The sequence below is a fragment of the Ochotona princeps genome, chromosome 4, assembly GCF_030435755.1.
Source record: "Ochotona princeps isolate mOchPri1 chromosome 4, mOchPri1.hap1, whole genome shotgun sequence".
Lineage (NCBI taxonomy): Eukaryota > Metazoa > Chordata > Mammalia > Lagomorpha > Ochotonidae > Ochotona > Ochotona princeps.
Window position 1 is genome coordinate 28579096 of NC_080835.1, and position 27905 is coordinate 28607000.

Here is a 27905-nt window from a genome sequence, read left to right on the forward strand (position 1 = left end):
TCAGAGCAGACAGCTTGCTACAGCTTATGTCACGGTTAGTGGGAAGCTGGTGGTAGCATTTCAGAAAACCAGCATCTAAATGGAGACTGGCCAGTGTGTGTAGATAATGGAGGATGGGGATAATAATATGTCCATTTAAAAATTTGAAGCCAAATACTGACTCAACTTAAAAAATTATCTTCTAGACCATCTGTTGTTAATGAAGAAAGTAACTTGAGCAAATGAATGGGCTGAGGCTTCCTATTGATATTAAAAGATTGTTCTTTCTGTTAAAATGAAGAAACTCTCAATCTGAATTCTGTTCTTTAAGAATGGCATGGGGCAGGATGGACATAAGGTTACAGTGGGAAACAAAACAATGATAAAGGTAATTTTGCATTAAATATTGAAATATGAAATAAATAGAAGATATTTATGGCTTTTGAAATATTTTACATTTTTCGAAACACCAGTGTCAACTAATGAACTAAAATATTAATAAAGTGTTATGCATAAGGAAAAAGTCATCTGTTTGGAAGTATGCATATTGCACTATCAATATAAATTACCCCAACAAAGCAATGATATTTCAGGATATTATTAGAATAACATAGTTGGTCATTTACCTAATAAAAAGCTATATTTACACTGGGGAGCATTTTGTTTGGTTACATGTTTTACAAAATATTTTAACTGAAGCCAGTTTAATCTTACTGCAAACCTCAGGCTTTCTCTTTGTTTAAGATTGTAATAAGACATGAACTGCTTTTACCACCTTGCGAGCATAAGCTAGATTTGAAATAACTAAAATTCTATTTCAAAGTATTTAAGAACTAAAAAAATACCTAATGAGTCTATGAAAATTATACAACATGGAAACTTAAAACTTTTAAAATATTTTTGTGTAAATACGTATTTCTAAGACTTAATTCTGATGTTCTTTGATTTTTAAACATATGAAAGAACTGATGGAAATTTAAACATTACATAGACTCACACTCCGTTTTTTTAACAAATAAATATTTTTTATACAAATTCAACTTTCTGATTTTGAATCCTGGCTTTACCATTCTTTGTGAGACTGGGAAACTTAGCTTCTCTGAGGCTCAATGTCCTCATTGAAAAATAAAGATCACAACAGTGCCAACTTTATAGAGTTGCTTGAGTATTCAAAGTGTTATCACACCTGGAGGACAATAGTTGGTACTTTTAGGAAATTCTGGCTAAATGTTTTCTGTTTTTACCTTTGAAACTTGTACATCGTATCCAGTTGAAATTGTTATTTTTACTAATGGTAATTGTAAACTCAAGATAGGCATAAATAATTTTGTTTTGCCAAACGATTTCAAATTAAATAGCTGTGTAGACATTGGGAAAAAATTAAATATCTATTTATTCAACTATGAAATTTTGTGGTTGTTTTATAGCCGCAAAAGAGTAATTGCCAAGGAGCTAGGAGACCTAGGTTTTATTTTCTTCTCATCTTAAGATTTGGATTATGAGCAAAATAATGGATGCTACACACTAGAACAAATTGCTATGAAAAGGTGCAGCATCCTCCCTGGAGGTTTTGAGAAATAGAGGAGATAAGTATATCCTCAGGATTGTTAAATGCAGTCAGTCTTGGAGATGGAAGCTGGGTTAGAGGACCTCTTAGGTTCACTTCAGTTCAATCTCTGCATTTCCATGCCTTGGTGGTAAAATTGTAATAGTCATATTTATAGACTACATGTTCTTAGTTGAAATGTTATATTTAAATAAAATGTCACTATTTTGAAATTTTTTTGTAGAAAGCAATTTGTTTTAAACTGGATGCCTTACAAGTTGTTGAACTTGAAAATGTTATACAATTTACAAAATATATGAAGGAAATTACCCCACAATTAATTTATTGGCACATATTTGTCTAAATATTACTTTTAAGAATGTGGTAAATGAGAGCAGGCAGCAAAATGCTGGTCTTGGATGTCAGTAAGAACACTCTGGGAGAAATAAAATAAGGCTACCTAATTAATTTGAAATGGAAATTTAATTTTTGAAATCTCTGTTTTTAATCACAGAACAACACATTGTTTTCAGATTAAGTACTGAATCAATAATAGAAATAAGGAGGTGGCAAAAACATGGGAGAAATTAAAATTATTTTTCTTTTAAAAATTAGACTTATTGATAATTTATTAATTAGTAGTAAATACTGTCAAATATGTAAAACTGAAGTAGAATGCAGAGGACTGTAACATGTTAAGGACTGTTGCAGTGCGGTAAGGAGAGAATTGGTGGTGAGTGGTAAAAGGAAGCAGTTAAAGCATGCCAGTTCTTTGTGGCTTGAAAATGAATCCAAGGAGGATATGACTATATTTTAACCATAAGTGGAAAATGAAAAAGCATTTTAAGAGATCACTTAATTATGAATTTTGAAATGAGGGCTAAATGTTATTTCTTCATTAAACTTTGGAACATCAAAACAATATAATATATCTTTGAAACTTGAACCTGTTAGATTTAGAATTATTTGGCATGGGTTTAGTAACTATGTGGCACCTGCTACTATAGGAAATTAGCTAAACACATATGAGGGTGTTTCAGGAAGTTCATGGAAGTTCATGGAAGTTCATGGAAAAATGCAAAAATTTTGAAATCCATGCTTTCATGAGGTCTTCACATAGTTCATGGAAAAACTTCTCCCCAGAACAGACTGCCTCTTTCTGTTATCTGATAACGTCCTATAGGTGCTATGTCTTCAGAAAATTCATACAGAATGCATTTTATAGAAACATTTTCAAAAATTTTTTGCTATCCAAATAAACAACTTTTAATTCCATTTTGCATGTACATTTGAAGTATGTTTTACTTAGCACAATATAAGCCCCTGCTTGGCTTGTAAGAATGGCTTCTACAACACTTGCCTCAGAATCATCTGGGCTTTGCCATAAAAATCCAGACTCTTGGGACCAGTGTGGTGGCATGTAAGGTTAAGCCACTTCTTCCAGGGCTGGCATCCTGTGTAGGTTCTGGCTTATGTCCCGCCTGTTCTGCTTCTGATCTAGCTCCCTGCCCATGTGCCTTGAAAAGCAGTGAAAGATGCCTATCGTTTGGGCCCGTGCTCCCATTTGGGAGACCTAAGTGGAACTCCTGACTCCTGCCTTCAGTCTGGCCTAGCCCCAGTCATTGTGAGGCGTGAACTAGTAGATGCAAAATCTCTTTTTTCTCTCTCTCTGCAACTAAGACATTCAAACAAATAATGGAAAGAAGGGCATGTAACAAGTCTGGCTTTGATAAAAATAATAATTTGTTTTTATGTGAATCCAATTCACTGTAAATACATTTCCCTGTTATTACTGAAAAATGACATAAGTACTGAATTAATCACGCATGTGACTGTCAAGTTGTAACTCATCAGAATTTTTTTTCAACCTTATTAAGTGGAAGACCTCTTTCTCTGTCTCTCTGTCTGTAACTAAGGTTTTCAAATAAATAATTAATGGAAGAAAGGGCATAATTTAAGTGTAGCAAGTCTAGCCTTGGTAAAATTAATAATCCCATTTATATTTGTATATGAACCCATTTCACTGTAAAAGCTTTTCCCTGCTATTAAGGTAAAATGACCCAAGTACTGAATCAGTTACATATACATGGTTCTTAAGTTGTAATTAATCGAAAGTCTATCAAATGGTTTTAAGGCACAGCAAAATTCAGACTTCTCTGATGCTCACCGTTGACTAATCTGAGTAACATCAACAAAAGCTTTAAGAAACTTGAAAGGCCCAGGCACAGCGTGGTAGCCTAGTGGCTAACATCCTCACCTTGCACATGCCAGGATCCCACATGGTCGCTAGTTCATATCCTAGCAGCTCTGCTTCTATCAAGCTCCCCTCTTCTGATCTGGGAAAGCAGTCAAAGACAGCCCAAAGCCTTTGGACTCTGCACCCATGTGGGAGACCCGGAAGAGGCTCCTGGCTCCTGGCTTCAGATTGGCTCAGCTCTGGCTGCTATGGTCTCTTGGGGAATGAATTATTGGACGGAAGAGCCAATAAAAATAAAATAAATCTTAAAAAAAAAAGAAAGAAAGGTCCAATTCAAGTTAAATAAAAAATATGATAGTTGTGGAATGTTCACACACATACTGATAATTGTATCAGCAGAGATTTCTGCAATAATCTGGGTAAATAATTTAGAGAATATTATAGAAGATTCAAAAAGGACCACCTGCATAATCAAAAATGAGTAAAGATGATCTACAATGGCTCCGACAAGGGAGATGAAGCATAATTAATATTCCTGAAGTTCTTTAAAAAGCTTTTTGTAAAAATAAAAAAAGTTGATACTAATTATTATTTTTATTATTTTAAAGCTTAATGTAATATTTTATGGCAGTGATTAGTATCTGATTAAGAACATGAAATGAGATTTTAATATAGAAATATGTAAGAATGTTTATCAAATATACATTTGACAGTATAGTTTCTTATCAAGTGGTATAAAAACAAATTACCTTCTATTTAGTGTGAATTCCCAGATTTTAATACTTAGGTTATTCTGGAAAAGTGTAAGTAATTATTTTGCAGTCAGAATTTTACATTTTTAAAAGATTTATCCATTTTTTTATTGGCAAGTTAGATATACAGAGAGGAGAGGCAGATCTTCCATCCGCTGATTCACTCCCCAAGTGGTCGCATTGGCCGCAGCTGAGCTGATCTGAAACTAGGAGTCTCTTTTGCATCTCCCATGGGGTGCAGAGTACCAAGACTTTGAGGAATCTTCTACTGCTTTCCCAGGCCACAAGCAGAGGGCTGGAAGGGAAGCAGGACTGCTGGGATATGAACTGGCAGCCACAATGGATCCCAGGTGTGTAAGATGAGGACTTTAGGCACTAGGCTACACTGCCAAACCCTAGAATTTTTTTGTTGAATGAAACCTCAAGAAAATAAACATGAATTTTCTCAATGGGAATAACTAGATTGGAAATTTTTAGCATAAAAATTTATTTACTAATGATAGTGAAGAGCAGTCCTTAATATATTATTGTTTATAGCTTTATGTGTATACTTTATATTTTAATTACTCAGAACAAGTAAAAATAGTGGTTATCTGTAAGTATTTTTTTAGATTAATCTCCTTTCATACTTTACAATTGAAGTATCATGATGAAGTTTATCAAGCTGAAGGACATGAGAATCAAAGAATTATGTGATTACCTAGCTGAGCAACAAAGAAAACCAAAACTGGAAGTTAACTGTCATGTACAAATTGAATCAGCTGGAAAAGCAAAATAAAGTCCCTCACATTTTCAATAGTTTGTTTTACATTCTATTTCAAGAGAAATTTTTTATTATTCAAATTTGCCAGAAATATGCTTTTTTCACATAATATCTGCACATACTAAAAATCACAAAAGTATAGTGTTTATGTCCATTACCATTTTTTAAAAGATTTATTTATTCTGATTGCAAAGTCAGATATACAGAGAGGAGGAGAGAAAGAAAGGAAGTTCCTCCGTCCAATGATTCACTTCCCAATATAGCTACATATATTGTTGGTCAGATCCTCCGTCCAATGATTCACTCCCCAGTATAGCTATATATATTGTTGGTCAGGAATGAAAAATAAGCTGTTTTCCCACCCACTTGAACTTAAAAAATGAGATTTGAGTTAATTGCTAAAATGTAACTATAAGGAACATTGGTTAAAATGAAAGCTTTTAATTTCGATAGCTGATTTGTTTCCCTTCTCCCAAATTTGATATAAGAGAAATAATTATCAAAACAGAAAAGCACTTACTCTGATGTAAAGCTGGTAGATGCCAGACCTTGTGGTTCATGCTAATGTGTCACATGTCCCAGAGGTGTGCTATCATCATAATGTAATGCATGTCTTGCTCTGTGTTTTGCATAATTATAAAAGCTTATGCCAGCTGAAATTAGCCTATGCAGCTACTAACATGGGGAAGCATTGCAAATGTGATGGACTTAAAATACTTAAACAAGCTATTCTATTGGAGAAACTTCAGTCTTTAGCATCCTAGTGACTTAAAATCAAGCTCCTCGATTAGTGTTTTTTCAGTTGTAATGATTTTGCTCATTAGATGATCGAGGTTTCTTAACTTTTATGTCCAATGATCTGGTGAACCTTAGCTTGTGAACAATCAAAAGAACCTCCCCACAAGATACCCTTCAGTAAAGTAAACAAATATAGACAGCCTCTTGCTTTAGAGAGTGACTTTTTAAAATTTATTCTGTGTCAGATCAGAAATGTTATTTAATAATGTGTAATGTTAAGAGTTAATAGTTTTCAATTACAAGCTCAGATTGAAATGTCACTATGCTACAGACTAGCAGCAACAGTTAAAAACTTTTCTTCTGTCACTTCTTTTATATAATTAGATACAGCTTCTAGTGTTCTTTGTAGCTATGAGAAATGAACACATTTGACATGTCATTAAACTATTCTTATTTTGTCAAGTCTAGTAAAGAGCTTAAAAGACTCTTGGGGTTTTTAAGTTGCATCTATTTTTAAATTTCTAAGAGCTGGAAGGTTTTAATAAATTTGTATTGTTTCATATGAGAAATTTTTATCTACTGTGTGTGTGGATATCACATTCGTACAGAGAATCAGTACCTAATATATATGTGAAAAATACATTCTGCATAATCATGCCTACCAAAACAAGAGGCTATGGAAGGAAACTGGAACAAAAATAATAAAGTATGCATGCAAGTGTAATAATGTGTAGATTTGAGCTACTGACGCTTCCTTCGCTTCCTAAAAGAAAGTGAAATTCCTGGAAAGAGTGTCATCCTTCAGGACTTTAGGAGTTGATTTAGGTCTCCACTAGTGTTTTCATGTGCGTTACTTAAATCCACATGAAATGACTATCACATCACCACACTCAGCCATTCAGAACAGAAGCCAATCCAAGAGAAATGTATCCATTTTAAGAAAAATGATGTTTCCAGGACCCTGTATTTGACATGATCCACATTCATGTGACTATTGCCACAGACCTTAGCTGACATTAAGTGAAGGATGCAAAGAGTGAGTGACTGTTCTTCATGTCAGTCTTTCCTTGATGCCAGTCAGTCAGTGCTGTTGGCCACAGTCTAGGACCTGTGATGTGATTTACTGGGAAGCAATTTTCGACTAAGGTATTACTTTATAGCATAATGTGTTTACAATGTCTTAAGGGTAAAATTACCTTACTCGTGAAGTCTCCTGTCTCAATAGGACTGCACAAAATGTTGGTTAAGTGTTCTCATTTTACAGCCAGGCTTTGGATTTCACTTGTGTCATTCACTCTACAACATTAAGCAGGTTACTTAGCTTCTCTGACAGGCAGTTTCCTGATTTACAAAATAATGTTTTAATATTTAATTTAACAGATTATTGCAAGGATTAAATGAGTTGACTTTTAAATGTATTAGTACAAGTGAGTGACACTTGGCAAGCATTGTATAAAATTAGAACTGTTATTAGGGGGTACTAATGTCATTATTCTCAAAAACGATAGAGAAACTGTTGTATTTTTATAGCATTTATAAATTTGCATTGGTGGTAACACAATAACAAAGATTTGTTTGAGTAACCATCATTACAGATATTTAAACACTCATGTTCTTTTTTTTTACATTTTATTATTATTTTATGATACAGTTCCATAGGCTCCTGGCATTTCCCTTATCCCCTCCCCAGTTCCCTCCCCCCACCTAGTTCCTCTATATCATCATTAAAAGATAGTTCTTCATACACAGTCATATGTCCATCATTGCGGGCCTGGACAATGGCAGAGAGTCCAGCATCCTATTGTCAACATATAGTGAACAGTTTCATTGTAAGTCCATATTTGTCTGGAAGTAGAAGTGCATACTACATTGTATCCTCACATCTGGATATATTAGTCTCCATTTCACGGATACAGTATATTCCCTTAAATGAAAAGTCATAATACAAAATCAGCAATAGAAAGAAAAATAGAAATTTACAATGACATGAAGTTAAATGACATGTTACTAGATATGACAGTCTTCATTACATAGTTATTATACATCTCCTTAAATGAAAAGCCACACAACAAAATCAACATCAGGGAGAAAAAAGAACTTAACAACACCATGAAGTTAAATAATGTGCTACTAAATGACTAACGTGTAGCTGAAGAAATGAAAATCAAGAACCTTCTTGAAGAAAATGATGCTACTGTATGATCTATGAGTCACTTAATGATTTAATCAGAAGAAAGTGTTTTGAAGAGATGAAACTAACAGAAAACAACAAAACCCATGAGATATAGTTTCTGCTGATTTTTGTTGGTGAAGTGTGTCTCTTCTAGACAATAAATAGATGGGTTTTGTTTTTTAATCCAGTCTTAAGTCATTCACATTCAGAATTTACTATGTATGGGTGGTACTTTGGTCCTGTCCTTTTAGGAATGGGTTGTTCATTGGTTTAGTTTTCTGTTGTCATTTTACTGAGATGTTCTTCCCATTTGCCTTTGGTTTTCGTGGGTGCTCTTTATCTTCTCTGTCAAGAGAACGCACCAAGCCAGGCCAGATTCCAATACCGTCTGGTGTCCTGGAGGACCAGGGTAGATGTGGGACAGACTGGGCTAGGTCTCAACTACTACTGAGCCATGTGTGAACCGTATGTGGATATGCATGAGCCGTGGCTGGGCTGAAACATCCAACAAGAACAAGTTTGGGTTGAAGGCCAGTAAGGAAAAGCCACTGTTCATGCTAGGACAGGAGGTGAACTGAGTAGGGCTAGCCCATGGGCCACCTGGTATGTGCAAAATCTGGCATTGTCAGGGGTTCTGATAGGGGAGCTTGGACAACTCCTCTGGCAGGACACAGTCCCTGCAGGTAAGCGCAAGAAGCATGATAGGAAACAGCCCAGAATAGGCCATGGAAAGTTTCCCACTGGCATACATTTGGCATGGGTCAGGGGCAGACCAGGCTGAATCAGTTCACATCATCCACTGGCAAATCCAAGCACCAGAACAGAGTGTGGGTCGAACCAGGTTCGGTCGCGACAAAAACCAGTGCACAATACGGGATGCCAAGGTGAGGTGACCTGTATTGGATGTGACCGCGGCACCCAACCAGCAAACATGAGAACCAGGAAGGGAGGGGGCAGAGCTGGCAGGGGGCATGGGGGGGTGGTCCCTTGCTGGACAGCTACTCCCACTGGAGAGCATGAGCTGGGATGGGGGCAGACCAGACTAAGCAGGACTACAACACCTGTGGGCCTCATGTGGCCCAGATCAGGGAAAAGCTAGGCTGGGCTGATTATTCCTACTGGTGCAAACGAAAATTAGAGTGGGTGAGGGTTGGCTGGGCTTAGCCACAGCATCAGCTGACAGAAGCTGGCACTGGAGGCTAATTCTGTCAAGTCAAACCACAGACCCACCTGGAGAGTGCATAATCTTGGAGTGAGAGAGACCTAGGAGGGAAATAGTGGGCTCCTTCCTCGTGGGTTACCACTCCCATGGGAGGGCAGAAAAACTAGGACAGGGGCAGGGGTGGCTAGACAGAGAGGCACTCAACAACATCCGTGAGGGCTGGATAGTTGAGCTGGTTAGATGGAACTAAGCTTCAATACCCATTGACATGTATGAGAGCCAAATGGGATGTGGGACAGACTGGACTAGTCTGCTGCACAGACTGGTTTGCTACACATATTGGCAAGCCAGGGTAGGGGTCGGGTCTGGTGGAGGTTATTGTGGGTCGTTCTGACTAGGCTGCAGCTCCCACTGGTTTATGTGAGGGCCGAGTGGACGATGGGCAGAGCCAGGCTGGACTGCAACACCCATTGGTTCCAGTGGAAGACAGGGCTAAAAACAGAACCAACCCAGCAATTGCAACCACCAGCTGATTGGGGTGATGGACTGTGGCGGGCCCTGTGCTTGCTGGAACATACAAGAACCTGGTCTGGGAACACCTCAAAGTTTCTTTGGGGATCTCTGCAACCGAAATGGCAGACTCAGAATCCTAACCAAGAAAAGATAGAAGATAGAACAGATCAATCAACCATCTCAGCTATATGTTGGCAGCGAAATACTGGACAAATGGAGACTCTGTGATGAACTGTGTCAATCAGTGGATTCTTCAGTGACCTCATCAAGCTTGGAGTGGCGAGATTGGCAGTGATTCATAACTGGTGAACTATCAAAACCACTTGAGCAAGTGTCTCAGAGCATGCCCCATATCTGGGAGCTGGGGTTGGTGGGAAACTGGGTGGGGCTTCTCCCTCAATATCCCCTTTACCTGAGATACATGAAGGAAACAGTATGGAAATAATAGTCCTACCCACTTTCCAATAGCCTTTGAACCTTTGTAAAGATTGTCAAAAATATAATTAAAAAATAGAATAAAAAAATCTTAAAAAAAAAAAAAGAGAACATCTTGAAATATCCTTTGTAGGGCACGTTTGGAAGAGGCAAATTCTTTTAACTTTTCTTTACTGTGGAAGAATTTTATTTCATTTTCAAAGACAAAAGAAAGCTTTGCTGGATATGTTATCCTAGGCTGACATTTTTTTTTTCTTTTAGAATCTGGAATATGTCACTCCATTCTCTTCTTGCCTATAGTTTCCTGTGAGAGATCTCCTGTGAGTTTAATTGGCTTTCCTTTATATGTCAATTGATTTTTTTTTACGTGTACATTTAAAGATCTTTTCCTTATATTCAATTGAAAAGAGCTTGATTGTCATGTGTCTTAGTGAAGATTGCTTTTGATCAAGCATGTTGGGAGTTGTGTGCCCCTCCTGGCTCTTGTTTCCCAAATCTTTCTCTAGATTAGGGAAATTTTCCTTTATTATTTCATTAAATACATTTGCAAACTCAGCTTCTCTTTCTGCACTTTCTGGGACTCCCATAACTCTTATATCTGGCCTCTTTTTTTAATTTTAATTTTTATTGATTACATTGCATTATGTGACACAGTTTTATAGGCACTGGGATTCCCCTCATCCCCAACCCCCCGCCCATGGTAGATCCCTCCACCTTGTTGCATTACCACAGTTCAAATTCAATTGAGAATCTTTCATTGCAAGCATCTACCAAGCATAAAGTCCAGCATCTTATTGTCCAGATAAATTCAATGTTCTTTAAGTTCCGTGTTCTTAATTTCTGATATATCAGTCTTGATATGCTTTATTGCCTCCTTAAATTCTTTGAACCCTTGCATGAGCTTCTCATTTTTGATCAGAAGCTTTAAAATGAGTCTTATGGATTCTGTGTGCCCCATTTTCTCAATGTCTTCCTCAGTGAACTCTGAGGTTGGCATAGGGTTTTGCTCTTCTTTTGCTCTTGGTCATTGTACTTCTGGTTAGCAGAGTCTTCTCCTTGGGGCAGGTTTCTAAGCTGTGTCACCCTCAGGTCTACAATGCGATTTTACTTGTTGCAATTGGTGCACAACTTTTTGCTTGCAGCCACTTGTGCCACAACCTCCAGTGAGTTCCAGATCTGGGTTCTTATGTCAGATTTCCACCGTGGTCTCCACAGCCCCAGCTCTTGGCTCACCACTCTCCACCTCCTGTGATACCATGCTGAGGCTGCACTGTTGTCTCTGCCACCTTTCTCCCCCTTCCAGTTGTAGCAAGTCCCAGGATTAGAGAGACACTAGGTGTCCTCTATAATTAGGTTGTTGGTGGCGCTGATCTTGTCGGAACCTGTTGGACATTAGGTCTGGGTGCCACACAGTCCTATTTTCACCATTATGATGCCACAGTCGGTATTATTTTCCTGCGGGACCAGTGCAATGCACTGAACTCAGTGAGTTTTTGTGAGCTCAGCACATGTGCAGTTCTCTGTTGTTCCCTGCAGTCCTAAAGCTATTGCCGCAGTGTACAAAATGGTGCCTGACGTACCACTACTAGAGTTCTTGATCTGCTGGCCATCAGGTCTGAGGGCTACCCAGACCTGTCTTGGGTGGAACCTGTAAAATGCCACGTCTCTGCAGTTCACTGAGTCAGAAATGAGTTCACTCCCAGCTCAGCGTCTGCTCAGTCCTTTCCTTTGCCTTTGCCTCTTTATGCAAAATGGTGCCCAATTCAGCTCTAGGGGGCTGACTGGGCTGTGAAATCCACCCTGTTATCACACTGTACATCTGGGATCTACTGCTCTGTCTCTGTTCCTGGTCAAATCAAATGAAACAGCAGGACCACAGTTCTTTGTCTGGGTTTACCTCCCAAGCTCCCAGTGAAAGTCCCTTCCCACCTGGTTGCTGGTGGAGTTTTGGCTGGTGGAGTTGAGTTCAGATCGCCGATTGCTGAATGCGGCTGGAGTATCAGTCACTGCAACACCACACCGTTGTGTCTGCTGCTTTCCTGTGTCTGTCAGTCTCCAGGTACCGCTCTGCTGTTGTTCTGTCCTTTCCTATTTCCTTGAATATGTCCTCTCTGCTTCATCCTGATTAAATGTTTTTCCATCCGTTTAAACATGTCCTTACCCTATTCTGCCATCTTGATTCTCCACTCAGGTGCTTTAATCAGTGGTTTCAGACTCCAGTGGACCAGTCACTGCTGGCAGTATAGCATCCCGCCCATGTGATGGATGTCCTTTCTAATACTGAATCACAGTGGCTGCTTTGATGGATCCTGTCTGTGAAAGTATGCAAGTCTAAAATTCTTTGTAGGCAGTCATCTGTAGGGTTCACCACTGCTGTACTTACACCTGGTCAGTTCGGAACAGTTCCCTTCTCTAAGGGATTTGAGGTTAGCATTTTTTTTTCCATATATGAATACCATCTCTTATATCCACTTTTTTTCCAATTCACATGTGAAATTTTCTAGTGTATGTCTCAAGATATGTTTTACATGATCTGTTACAGTGAGAAGTATGAAATCAATAATTTCTTTTAAGATTTATTTTAATTTTACTGAAAATTCAGATTTACAGAGATTTCTGATCCTCTGTTTTGCTCCCAAGTGGCTGCAATGGCCAGAGCTGAGCTGATTTGAAGTCAGGAGCCAGGAGTCTCCTCTAAATCTCTTATGCAGGTGCTGGTCCCATGGCCTTAGGCCATCCTATATTGTCTACCCAGGCAACAAGCAGTGAGCTAGAATGAAAGTGGATCAGCTGGGACACAAGCCAGCAGCCATATGTGATCCTATGGTTGCAAGGAGAGTATTTAGGCACTAGGCTATTGCACTGGACCTTGAACTCAACAATTTCATTTCTTTAATTTTTTGTATTTTATTATTTGCAAGTCAGTCAATAATAGTTTGCTCAGGTCAGTGTTGTCCATTTTCACTTTCCTGAGTTAAATTCTTCTACCCAAGATGTATTCTTCCACAGACCTAATTTAGATCTGGGTTTCTACCTGAATCATATGCTTTTGTCTTTCCTTCATCTTAGTATTTTATGCTAATCTTCCCCTCAAATTTAACCAGATTTTATGTGAATATTTTATACAATGAGCCTACCTTAAAAGAGAATTTTTCAGTCTCTCAACTCTCATACTTCCTCCTCTGTTAGGTTTCAATGATACCATTACTGTTTCTGATGTTGTGACAGATAACATCCCCCCACACTCTGAGTTGTTAGACTTACATGTGTCTTCTGCAATTCACCTTTAAGATCTTTTTTTTAAAGATTTATTTATTTTTATTGGAAAGTTAGATTTATAGAGTGAAGGAGAGACAGAAAGAAAGATCTTCTATCCACTAGTTCACTCTCCAAGTAGCCACAGTGGTCGGTGCTGAGCCAATCAGAAGCCAGGAGTCTGGAGCCTCTTCTGGGTCTCCCAAGTGGGTTCAGGGTCCCAAGCCTTTGGCTCATCCTTGACTGCTTTCCTAAGCCACAAAGAGGGAGCCGAAGGGAAGTGGAGCAGCTGGAACATGAACTGGCATCCATATGAGATCCCAAGTGTGCAAGGCAAGAACTTTAGCTACCAGGCTTTTGCGCTAGCCCACCTTTAAGATCTTCGTTCTTAGTTCTTTTTTTTTTTTTTTTTTTTTTTTTTTTGTGACATCTGTCAAATGTACTTGCTAGGATCAAATATTTACCTTTTTTTCCTGAGAAAATGTGTTACCCCTGCAGTTTAATTCAGATTATCTTTTATTATTTTGGTTTGTGCATAGTTTTTTTTTAAATTCTGATTATAATAAAGAGGTATATTTTCTTTTTTTTTTTTTTAAAGATTTATTCAGTTTATTACAGCCAGATATACAGAGAGGAGGAGAGACAGAGAGGAAGATCTTCCATTCGATGATTCACTCCCCAAGTGAGCCGCAACGGCCGGTGCGCGCCGATCTGAAGCCGGGAACCAGGAACCTCTTCCGGGTCTCCCACGCAGGTGCAGGGTCCCAATGCATTGGGCCGTCCTCAACTGCTTTCCCAGGCCACAAGCAGGGAGCTGGATGGGAAGTGGAGCTGCCGGGATTAGAACCGGCGCCCATATGGGATCCTGGGGCATTCAAGGCGAGGACTTTAGCCACTAGGCCACGCCGCCGGGCCCAAGAGGTATATTTTCAAACCACTTTATTTTTCCTAGTTTTCTTTGGAAAGTTTGATTCCCAGATCCTGAAATGTTTTCTCCAACTACTTTTCTGCCTTCACTGAGGAAATTGAGTGTTATTTTATTTTATTTTTTTCATTATACAGTTTTGTAGGTATGGGGGTTCCACACTTTCTTTTCCTTTCCTTCCTCTCCATTCTCCCTCACATTACTTATCCACATATTATTACAATAATATAGTTCTTTAGCTACAATCATAGTTCAACATTCTATTTATGTGTCTCATGATATTGTAGGCATAGGTAATGAAAGAAATTCTAGTATCCAACAGTTTCATTGGGGATCTGTCTATGATTTTGGAGCAGAGATGTGTACCACAGTGCTTCTTTTTCCCCGGTACTCTAGTCTCCATTATATAGCTCATTTATGGGAATATACTGTTTACTTATTTACCTTTATTTCTATTTTTTGTCTGTAAAGGTTGCCTTCCATCAAAAGAGCATATGGTGTTTGTCTTTTTTGAGCCTGGCTTATTTCACTAAGCATAATGATCTCTACTTGGCACCATTTTGTTGCAAATTGAAGAACTTCATTCTTTTTAATGACTGTGTAGGATCCCACAGAGTAGATGTGCACAGTTCCTTTATCCATTCCTCTTTCAGCAGGCTTCTGGGATCTGTCCATTTCTTCACTATTTTGGATTATGCTGCTATAAATATAGTGTTGCAGTTCTCTTTCTCATATGCAGATTTACTTCCTTTGGATATATTCTCAGGAGTGGGATTGCTGAGTCCTACTGTGGATCAATTTTCGGGTGACTTAATACTCTCTGTACTGACTTTCATAGTGGCTTCACTAGTCTACAGTCGCTCCAAGAATGGATTAGGGTATCTTATCCCCTCACATTTTCACCAGTGGTGTTGCTAGATTGCTGTGTGTAGGTCATTGTTATTACTGTTTTATGAAACCTCAGTGTCCTTGTTTTTTTTTTTTTTTAATTTCTCTAGGAGTTAGGGAGCCTGAGCATTTTTTCCTCTATGAATCATTTGAGTTTGTTCTTTTGAAAAATGCCTACTTATTTCCTTCGTGCACTTGCTGTTGTTGATTTTCTGAAGCTTATTGTGAATTGTGGATAGTAGTCCCCTACCTGTTGTGCAGTGTGTCAAGATTCTCTCCCATTCTGTTGGTTATCTTTTTGCTTTGTTGGTCATTTCCTTTGCTGAACAGAAGCTTCTTAGTTCGACGTAGACCCGTTTCTTTATTTGGGCTTTGCTTGTGTTTTGGGTGTTTTTTTCTAAGTTTTGTAGAGTGCGTGCTATGTTTCCCTCTCCTCGTCTGATGATTTCTGGTGCAGATTGAGACCTTTGACACTTAGAGCTGACTTTGTAAAAGTAAGGTGAAGGAAGAGTGTTTTGTTTCTTCTGCAAGTTGACAACCATTTGTCTCAACAGCATTGGTTGAAGAGACCAGCGTTTTTTTTTTCTCTATTATTTTCAGTTCTCTTGTGAAAGATTAATTGGCTGCACATGTGTTGGCTTACGGCTATGCTTGCTATTTTATTGCACTGACCTGCGTGTGTGTGTGTGTGTTTTAATTCATGTTAGATGGCTTAGATTACCACTACTCTGCAGTATTTCTTAAGGATTGAAATTATGATTCTTCCAGCTTTATTTCCATTCTTCAGTAGCTTTGGCTATTCATGATCTCTTGTGTTTGCAGATGAAATTTTTGTCATATTTTTCTAGCTATGTTAAGGATGTTATTGTGGTTTTGACTTGGATCACAATTAGATGTTTTAGTGATGTTGGTTCTGTCAATCCAGGATCATGTTAAATTTCTCCATTCTTTAATGTCTTCCTCTATTTTGTTAATGGTTAGTAATTGTCACACATCTTTGGTTAGGTTTATTCCATTGTAATTAAAGTTGTTCTCCACTTTTTTGAATGGGACTGATTTTACAAGTTCTTTGTCAATAATGGAGTTGTTTGTGTCTTCTAAATCCATCAATTTATGGTGATTGGTTTTGTACCCTGCGACTCTGCCAAACTCTCTTATGAGTTCCAATAATCTTTTGTGTAATCTTTCGGTTCTCTGATGTATAAAATCATGTCATCTGCAAAGAGGGATAATTTGACTTTCTCATTTCCAGTTTGAATTTCTGTAATTTCTTTTTCCTGCCTAATTGTTCTAGCCAAACTTCCAATACTGTTATTTTTTAAAAATTTATTTATTTTTATTAGAAAGTCAGATATACAGAGAGGAGGAGAGAGACAGAGAGGAAGATCTTCTATCAGAAGATTCTTTCTCCAAGCGGCCACAGTGGCTGAGCTCAGCTGATCTGAAGCCAGGAGCAGGGAGCCAAGAGCCTCTTCTGGGTCTCCCAGGTAGGTTCAGAGTCCCAAGGCTTTGGGCCATCTTTGGCCTTCACAGGCCACAAAGAGGGAGCTAGATGGGAAGCGGGGCTGCCAGGATACAAACAGGCACCCATGTGGGATCCTGGTGGTTGTAAGACTTTAGCCACTAGGCTACCAACCAAGCCCACAATGCTATCTTTTATAGCAATGGTGCAAGTGGACATTCTTGTCTAGTAATTCTTGCTGTAAATTCTTCTGGAAACCTTTGATAGAACTCAGCAGTGAAGACATCATAGTTTTTCTTTGTTGGAAGGGATTTTATTACTGATGCAATCTATGTCCTGCTTATATATCTGTTTGGATTTTCCATTACTTCATGATTCCGTTTTGGTAAACAATATTTTCTAGGTTCTCTGATTTGTTAGCACATAGTTGCATGTAATGGCTTTTGATTATTCTATTTATGTCTGAGATAACTGTTGTTCTATTTCCTTTTTCTTCTCTCATTCCATTGGTTTGTGTCTTCTTCTTTTCTTTTTTTTTTCTTTTTGATCAGTTGGACTAGTGAGTATCCATTTTATTTTCTCAAAGAACTTGTTATTAGATTGATTTATTTTATGTATTTTTCTTTTGGTCTCTATTTGGTTTGTTTCTTCCTTTATTTTGATTATTTCTTTTTTCCTGTTCATTTTGGATTATTTTGTTATTCTTTTTCCTGCTCCTTCAGATATATACTTAGCTTGTTTACCTGTTGCCTTTCTAGTTTCTTGGCATAGGGATTGCTTATAATGAACTTTCCTCTTAGTACTGCCTTTGCTATGTTCCACAAGTTTTGATATGTTGTGTTCATGCCTTCATTTGTTTTCAGGATTTAAAAAATTTTTTCTTCATTGATTTCTTTTATAACCCATTGTTCATTCAGTGGAATCTTGTTTAGCTTCTGAGTATTTGTATAATACCTGAGGTATTTTTGCTCGCGGTTTTCCAGCTTCACTCCATGATGATGTGAATTCAATTGATAGTATGAATCTAATCTTTACAAATTTGCTAAGGTGTGTCTTATGGCATGCAATGTCTTCAATTTGGTTCTGTGTATTGGTGAGAAAAAATGGTTATTCTGTGTAGAATGGAATGAAATTAGTTAAGTCCATTTGTTGTATAGTTTGGGTGAAGTTTGTTGCTTCATTGTGAAGTTTCTATCTCCTTGATTTATCTATAACCCTAACCCTAAACCTAACCCTAACCTTATAACCTTATATATACTTTATGCACACACACACACACACACACACATAGCTTTAATACTTTTCTCATTGAAGTCCATATTATCTGTCTAGCATTAGAATGGCTATACCAGTTTGTTTTTCCTTTCCATTATCATGAAATATCCTTTTTCATTCTTACACTTTGAGTTTCTGTGTATCTTTGGTGGTGAGATGTGTCTTTTATAGGCAATAGATATATGGGTCCTGTTTTTATGATCTAGGCTGCTGATCTGTGTTTTTTGATTGATGAGTTTACACCATTTACATTCAGGGTTAATATCAACAAGTTAATGATTTGGTTCTGTCATTTTCACATTGGGCTTCTCATTGTTTGTTTTAGATTTCTTTTGTGATTTTATTAAGATGTTCTCTACCTTTGTCTTCATTGGTTGTAGTTCAATTCATTTTGCTTTTCTGTCTGAAGTACAGTACATTTTAAAAAATCATTTTTATTGGAAAGGCAGATTTACAGAGAGAAGGAGCAATAGAGGGAGAGATCTTCCACCTGTTGTTTCTCTCCCCAAATGGCTGTAACACTGGAGCTGAGCTGATCCAAAATCAGAAGGCAAGAACTTCTTCTGTATCTCCCAATCAAGAACAGGATCACAAGGTTTTAAGCCATCCTCCTCTGATTTTCCAGGCTATAAGCAAGAAACAGTGTTGGAAGTGAAGCATCCGGTGCAGGAACTGGTACCCTTATGTGATTCTGCCACTTGTAGGTGGTGGATTAACCATTTGAGCCATCACACTGGCCCCTTCAGTACATTCTAAGGTAATGTTTGTAGGGCTGGTCTTGTGTCAGCAAAGTCAGTTTTTGCTTGGTTTAGAAGTTTCTTTTTTTAATTTCTTTCTCAAATACAAATGAAAGCTTTGCTGTGTATGTTATTCTGGTCTGGACTGTTTTTTTTTTTTTCAGAACTTGGAATATGTCAATGCATTCTCTTATGGTGGCCTGAGGATCTCCTTTGAGAAGTCAGCACTGACTCTGATTTGTGTTCCTCTATATATGACATTTCTCTCATCTATATTTAAGTAGCTTTTCTTTATGTTCAACCCAAGGGAGTTGATGATGATGTGAAAAGGCAAGAATGGAGTCTGTTTGGGGTTCTCTGCACTTCCAGTGTTTGGTTTCACCTTTCTCCATGTTGGGGGAGTTCTCAATTATTATTTTATTGAATATCTTGTAATCCTGCTTCTCTTTTCAAGCCTTCAGCAATTGCTATCACCCTTTTATTTAGTCTTTTGATAGTGTCACTTAATTCTTGGATGGTTTTCTTCACTTTACTAACTTCTTCCGTATTTCAGACTGCATTCTCCAATGAGGTTTCTTCTAGTTCTGAAATTCTTTGAATTCTGAAATTCAAAATTGGAGCATCAGAGACACAAACTGGCCCACAAAATAGTATGTTGGCATCACACCAAGTAGCTTTACTTACTATGCCACAATTATGTTCCCAAGTTTCTCTTTGATAAGTGTGGAATGTTCTATGGGACAAAGTATTTTCTTTCCTTTTCTACTGCAAAAATGTGCTTATATGGCTATTACTGTTCCTGTTTCATTGATGGTAAAATTCTACAATAGACCAGATAGTAAGGGAACTGTGTTTGGGTGGAGAACCTGTAAAGTTGTAGCCTGTAGTCTAAGTCCTGTGAAAGCAACATCAATCTCTCCTCTCTCTCTCTCTCTCTCTCTCTCTCTCTCTCTCACTCACTCCTGTGCATGTGTGTTGTGTGTGTGAGGGTTGTTCATTTTGTTTCCATTTATTTTGATCCCTTTTATAATTTTCTTCATGAAAGAAACCATGAGACAGATCATGTTGACTCATAATATTTATTTGCCACATTTGGATGTTATGTTTGTCTATATTTAAATGGGAACAATAAAAGAACTCGTTTATTTGAAAGAATGAAATAGAAGGAGAGGTGGGTTGAGGGGGAGCAAAGGGGAAAGGAAGGGAAAGAGGAAGAGAGAGGGCAAGAATATGTCCCCTCTACTGTTTCATTCCCCAAAAGCCACAATGGTAAGGGCTGGGCCAGGCTGAAACCATGAGCTATGGACGTCATCTGTGTCACCCAAGTGGACCACAAGTACTTCAGCCATTTTTCACTGCTTTCCCAGGTACATCAGTAGGGAACTGAATTAGATGCTAAACAGCCAGGTTCTAAACCAACATCACATGGGATTCCAGTATCACAAGTGGCAATTCAACCTAATAGGCCACAATTTGGCTGAAAGTTACATAGCAGGCAGGTATTAGACACAGGATCCTAAGCCAGTTAGTGTGATTCCTTAATCTAGTTGGTCAAGGACTTTCATGATCAATCTGTTATATGAAAATAAGTAGTGATGTTACAAATTAATTTCTTGAAAAAGTACTCCACCCCAAGACAGTAAATGATATTTGAGTAAGAATATTTAAATTTACCATCCTATGAAGTATTATTCTAATTTTTCTATTTTTTCAAAGATTTATTTTTACTTGAAAGAATTACAGAGAGGGAGAAACAAAGAGAGAGAGAGAGAGAGAGAGAGACTGAGAAAAAGATCTTCCATCTTTTGGTTCCTTCCCAAATAGCCGCAAATAGCCAGAACTGAGCTAGTTGAAAAAGCTGGCAGCAGGAGCATCGTCCCTGTCTGCCACGTGGGTGCTGGGCCCAAGGCCTTGAGGCAGCCTTCACTACTTTCTTGATTGGTAAGCAGGGAGCTGGACCAGAAGTGGAATAGCCAGGACTCAAACTGGCACCCATATGGAATGCTGGTGCCTCAGGTGGAAAACTAGTGTGCTATGCCACCACACTGTCCCTAAGGAAACTCTGCAGTTTAATTGCTAAAACTATTAAGACTATTTAGTCTATTACTTTTTAAAACACATCTTCCATGATGTATAGATCCTAAATGAAATATTCAAATATAAATAATATTTTGCCTTTTTACTATCATTCAGGGGAATAAAACTGCTTTATGCACAATGAAGTGACTTCTAGGACTATTACAATTAGATATATGTATTTGGAAGTTAATATTTAGGTTTTTGAGATGTAAAGAACAAAAAAATGACAAGAACCTTATTTTGTGTTTGTATTAGTGGAATTCAGGAATTTTACAGTTAGCTTGCTTTTTAACATTGCTTATGTACACATCAGTGCTATATATACTCTATTCCTGTTTTATTGTGTTTTTGACCAAATCTTATCCTACTAGGTCAAATGTTGACTTGCAGCTCATTTAATGCTAATTGCATCAAACTTTTCTGGCTAACTAAAAAATTAAGAAAATAAATTAATGTTAGCAATGCCAGTAACTAGTTATATAGCAACATTTCTAAGGGTCATTACTTTCTATTTTTCATTAAATCTGTTGAGTTCTATTTATTATATTTTTTAAAACTACTCTAAAATTATACTTTAAAATCCTATACAGAACTTTAAAGTTCCAAAAAGCATATAATATCTATTCTAGTTTTCTATACTATTATATACCACAATCATACAAAAATAGACTATTAGTAATTTCTCAATATTTCTGTAAGTAATCTTAACGTATGGGCACATCAGTGCAATTATGTTATTTTGCATCATTCCTAAATAGCAGATGATTTGGATGTCTAAGAATCTGAGTTCATGAAATACTTGCATTTTGGAAGAGACGCAAGCTATTTTTTCTGTTGAGGGAGAAGGCAACATTCAGACAATAGAATCCCAGCTTATTTCTCCTTGTATAAATCAAGTCATTTAAATAAATGAATTGTGTATGCTGACCTGTTCCACCAGTGTGCTACTGGGGGTGGATGAAAAAAAAAAAAGATGTGCATGGTAGTGGAAGTAGAAAGAGGCATAAAGCGTATTGGAAAACTACCAAATGTCCCCTGCAAATGGGCCCTATTCAGAATCAGTAAGCGTATGATGAGTGAAGTGGTTTTGAATATCGCCTTTAGATTCCATGCTGTTACAAGGCCAGCCCTGAACATGGCAACTCTTATTTCCACACACAGTACCTCTTCACTCTCAATTTAACCCCAAAATCTGATGAACCCATTACTCCATACTTGATTTCATGGAACAAGGAGTAGATATAGTTACAAATGATCAATCACAAGCCGTGAACCAAAGCAGCAAGGCATTAACAATTCACACCATTTCGGTCCACTTGCTCAAGCAGAAGATGTGCCAGCATATTTAATGCACAGCTACTTCGTTCAGTTTAAGAAAAGACATGACTCAGGCTGCATTTTCAAAACAGAGGGGATTTCCTAAGGTCTCATACCTTCTAATCCCCAATGTCAGCGTTTGCCCACATATCAGCAATTAAAATAACCAGGTGTCCTGCAAAGGGCATAATATCTAAATTAAATTTTACTCTGGTAAAAACAATGTGACGTATGAAATTCTCCCCTCCAATGCATCCCTATTCTGTTTGATCCTATCATACAAATCAACATCTCTTACAGCAGCACTGTACCACTGTAGACCCCATAAACAATAGGCCGTCAGTTTAATAGGATCACTAAAGAACTAAAGCAGCTGTGAAAGATTGCTCAAAGTATAAGCAATCATGTGCTTGTCATTTTGTTCAGTAAAGGAAGAATCCAAATTTGGGTAGGCATCTGTATTTAAGAGAATGATTGCTAACTCTTTTCTCACAAGTACCTTAGGGACAGTAAGATTTGATGTATAGCATATAAACAAAAGCACACAGCAGCTGTTAGTTTAGTTTTGTTGGAATAAAAGTACACTGGTATAAATCAAGCAACCTAGGAGACAACGTGTTGTTTACCGTTAAACTGTCCCAGCAGACCATGCTGTCAAGTTGGCATTTGCTGGTTATACTGGGACAAGGAGCTTTCTGACTACCATCTAAAGCTGCATAACACCTATATCTGGGCATTAGCTCAAACTCCCTACAAACTGTCTGGATAGGACACAAATTTTAATATCTTTGAAGAACTCTTTTGTCCAAAAATGGATCTTCATATCAGCTCCATTTTTAAAATAAATTCCCTTGAAATTAGTGAGAACTCCCCAAATTTCCAAATGATCAAATATCCATAGCTGAGTATTTTTGAGACAGCATTCTGCTACTTGCTGACACAAAACACATAGAAGTTTCTTTGTGGGTGACTGTGTGTTTTGTGGCAGTGATTTCTCTTTCATGATCTAATGTACTATGAAGTGTGAAAAGCATAATAGTACAGAAACTAACATTTTGTATACTTAATTGACTTTTAATTTGTTGCAAGAACCAGGTTATCAAAGTCTTTGATTATTTCATGTACTTTTGGAAGATATGTTAATAAAAGGAAGCCTGACGGAATTCCTATATGTATTTAACTGATATCTTATTAGCCTGGTGGTTTCTCTGTAGAGCAATTTTTGGATCCTTTTTATGTACATTCCTATTTTTGATGTATCAGCAATGAAATGGTTTTAATATAAGGTCCTCTTTAAGGTTGAACAGTTTATTTTCTCAATTAGTGTTTGAACGTTATGTTTAGAGTTCCTGGAGGGATAGATCTTTATTATTTAAAAAATTATGTTGAACTTAATTCAATGATGCTATGTTGTTTAATATTGTAAAATGTCTTTCTCTTTAGAAGCATAATAAATAGGCTAAAGTAGAATGCTAAAGGATTGACTAGAATACATAAGTTTTCCAAGAACTTAAAAAAAGATTTATGTATTGTTTTTATTGGAAAGTCACATACAGAAAGGAGGAGAGACAGAGAAGATCTTCTGTCTGATGATTCACTCCCCAAATCGCCACGATGGCCAGAGTTGCATTGATCTGAAGCCAGGAGCCTGGAGCGTCTTCTGGGTCTTCTATGTGGGTGCAGGGTTCCAAGGCTTTGGGCTGTCCTTAACTGCTTCCCCAAGTCAAAAGCAGGGAGCTGGATGGGAAGCCGCCAGGATTAGAACCAGTGTACATATTGGATTCCCTTGTGTGCAAGACGAGAACATTATCCGCTAGGCTAATACACCGAGCCCTCCAACAACTTTAAAAAGCACCCACCTCTTGCTTTTTTGGGGGGTGTTAGTTAGGCCCTCATTGCCAAATCCGAAAGTTTTCTTTCCATATTTACTTTACTCCTTAGTCTCCAAATAGTGGGATAAGGAAAATTAAAGTAAAGCTAGATTACATACCCTAATTTGAAATGCTGATGCATTTATTTCATTTTGATGACTTTTATTAATTTATAGAAATTTACAAGTCATATGTGGTGCTATACAGTTGTATTCATAGTTTTAAAACTTACCTACCAGATTGTCCACAGAATGCTTGAATAATCATTTATTCACCAACTACTCATTTTTTGAACACTGCTTTTACTAAACTGAAAATCACCCATGGCTAACTAACTATAATAATTGACCTGTTTTGACCATTCTGCAATGTATCCAATATTGAAGTATTCTATCATACCCAATAAATCTTTGCAATTAATATCATTCAAATAATAGTAAGTTCAGCTTAAAAGAAAACCACTGTAAGATCAAATACCAAAGTGGTTAGGATTTACTGGGGGATGAAAGTGGAATAAGACAAGACTAACACAAATCAATAAAGAAATAAATAATAAAGATTTTATTGTATGCATAGTCGAGAGAACAATTAATTCTGCCTAAATAACTTGTGCAACTTTGACAGAGAAGGCAATCTTTGGTACAATTCTTGAGGAATATGTTAACAATGTTAGAAGGGGTTAAGAAACGTGAAGTAAATGGAACAACATGAAGTAGAAAGGTATTCCTTGATAGTTTTGAAATTAGTGCAGCTACTACTTGTGGTTAAATTATGTATCTATTCTTGTTGTTCAGTATTAGCACCGTCTTTCTGTTTGTGTGACTTTCTCCCAAACATTTCCAATCTTAGCTCCAAACCTAGTGAATATATTTAGATAAATTTCAATTTGCCTAACGTCAGGAGTTGAGATGAAATAAAATGGACAAAAAGTGATTATTAACATAGCTTTTCATATTTCCAGTGACAAAAATGATCCTAGTTGAATGATTTCACTTGACTGATGTGTGTGTGTGTGTGTGTATTGATAAATTTAAGGAATGATTACTTTCCAAACCATTTACTATAAAATACTAAGAGCTTAATAAATGAAAACAGTGGAAACACAGCAAAGTAAATTCTTGTCACAGTCATGTACATATGGAAAGCCAGGTGAAATGTCTACAATATAAAGACACTCCACAGAAGGAGAAATATTTACATGCAGTTCTGCATACAAGTATTAGAGGTTAATATATGTCTAGCGATCTTAATAAACCATTGTTGTAGTTTCTTGCATGTATTTTTATAATAGTATCTTTAAAAGAATGATGTCTTCTATTGGAAAGCAGAACTCTCCAAAAAAGAGAGTAGAAAATCATGGTTAAGAACATATATGATCTCTCATTTAGTATAAATTATTATGGATACCCACTAGAACATAAAAATAATTAAATACTTCACACATTGAAAATCTATAGTTGAGGTGGAAAAGTCCAGTGTTTTTTTTTTTGATCAACCAGTCAATTAGATTTTATAGTTTATAACTTTAGGCCTAGCCTCTTTTTTTTTTTTTTAAATGGGGTATTCTTTAGTAAATGTTATTTTCAATGTAACATATTTGACTGATTTATATTTCCTTTCCAAGTACTTAGGCATATCATTTTCTTATGTTTTCTGTACCATCCTAGTTAGTGGAAACATTGTTTGTTCTTGGAGTGTGCTTTGTCTTCCTTTTCAAGAAAATCATCAAAGTTACTAGTTTGCAGCTTCCAAAAAGAAAGAACTTTCTAATCCCTAGTTCAGAGGCTAACCTTTATTAGTGCGCTCGTCATTATAATGAGCGCCGTGCTTCCAGCAGGGAGATTCTGGAATACTGAACAGATTATTCAGCAAGTTCAGAGCAGATTCTGAATTCCCTTATAAAACCTGCTTGTGAATACTGCTTTCTTCGCTTTACTGTTTCTGGTTTCCATAGTATTCCTAATTACATAAATCATGTGGAGCATGGGAGCTATTTTCCATCCAATATTAATTCTGACACTACTTATAGTCTATAGATATATTTATATGTTTTCTAAACTGTGCTTTTAAAAAATTTCTTTGGGAGCATACAAGCTCTGGGGAAAAAAATAGAGTTTTGTTGTTGAAAGTTCTAAAAAAAAATACCTTTTTAGAATGCCTTGGAGTGACATAAAGATTTTCAAAGTTATTTTGTGGCAAACACTAGAGAGTCTGATAAAATATTCTGATTCAAATTTAAGATTATCTCTAGATTGACGATTATTCGTATTCATCACTTATTTAACTTTATTTTAACCTAATGGCTATTTATACTGTGCCTTTTAATGTTCAAAAAATGTGGTAAATTCAGTGAATGTGCAAATTAATGGTGTATGACTTAAAATCATACAGTGTGTGAATATTGAAGAACTGAGTTAAAGTGGTTATGTTTCTTAATCTAGGTTTGTTTGAAAAAAATGATCAGTATTGATTTACAGTATATATTTATGAAGAAGTTCACTCTTCTAGTTTTTTATTCCTTTATGATGCATGTGATCTTATGTTTTTAAAAGTTTGAGGCATTAGCTATGACAACAGTTACAGAGAAAAATAATTGCTCAAAAAGTGTAAAAATTGGATTGACAAGTGATTCTCAGGAATTAGTTTCTCAAATATATTCTTCATGCATATTTTAAATATCTGAGATGTCTAAACAATTTTTAGGTTGTAATTTCCTTTTAATTTTGTTTGTAGTAGAAAATTTCAAACTACATTTTCAGCATTCTCTTTAGGACTGAATATACTATGTAGACTTGACTTTATGTCTTGGTAGAGGGCTGTTGAGCTGAGTGCTATAAAATGCATAACTTTTCTTTTACCCCAAGCAAAATCAGCAGAATACCAGTAGCAAAGGCCATTTGCATAACTCAGCCTCTGAGCAGTTAAGCTGAACCTAATTGTAATTCAATTTCCAGAATGCTATGCTAGCCTCTCTGCACAAAATACCCAAGTATAATATAACCAATAGCATGAATGTATTTTCTTACTGGATTCCTTTTTAGAATGGAAAAATGCATCAGAATAGGTATCAAGACATACACTTATTCTGCATTTGCATTATTTGCATAAACTTAAAGACCAAGTTGAAAAAATCCTTTCATCTCTCTGAGTTTTCCAGTGTGCCCTAGATTTTGTTATTTATTTCTGGCTTTTCAGAGGAAAATTAAATCTTGAAAAATGTTAGTTCACTGCCATGTTGTTTGACTATTTTACACTAGAAATACTTTATAAGCTAATCATGTGAAAAAGTATATAAACATGTCTGTCAAGTCCATATGGATGTTGGAATACAGGCCCACAAGTAAATAGCCTTCACTGTTTTATTAAATGTGTGCTCATACTGCATTCCTAAGTCTTCATCCAACATATGAAAAACATAAACACAGAAAGGTACAATAGAATGCTTGCTTAACATTATCCCCCTTATTTTTAAACAGTTTTACCATCTTGTTTTATAGTTTTTTTTTTAAGGAATGATAAGCCTTGAATAAAGATGGCTTTTAAAGGTGAGGATTATATTTTATGAATAAATTCTAGATGTGATGTTTCAAGTATGTGGACTCCTCTACAGGAAGCTATAATACAGAAACAACATGGATCTTACAATTTTATCAGGACAATGCAAGTAGATTTCAGCAAGGTTGGTTCCAACTCATCTGTGATAAATGAGAAGATAAGGCAATCAGTGCACACCATGACACTCTGCGCAGCTAGTTAGGCACACTTCAGAACTATTCAGGTGTGTTCACAAAGCTTAGGAGTCTTGCATGGGGGTGGGGGATGTTTCAATATAAATACA

General features: G+C 36.8%; 1 protein-coding gene across 1 annotated transcript in view; it reads left to right on the forward strand.

Annotated features, from left to right (window-relative positions):
• The first annotated feature begins 278 nt into the window (after positions 1–278).
• DCDC1 (doublecortin domain containing 1) overlaps positions 279–27905 on the forward strand; it is a 145046-nt gene continuing 117419 nt past the window's right edge. Inside the window, 1 exon segment of the mRNA XM_058662276.1 lies at positions 279–367. Within this exon segment, the coding sequence (XP_058518259.1) occupies positions 317–367 (51 nt within the window). The 5' untranslated portion in view covers positions 279–316.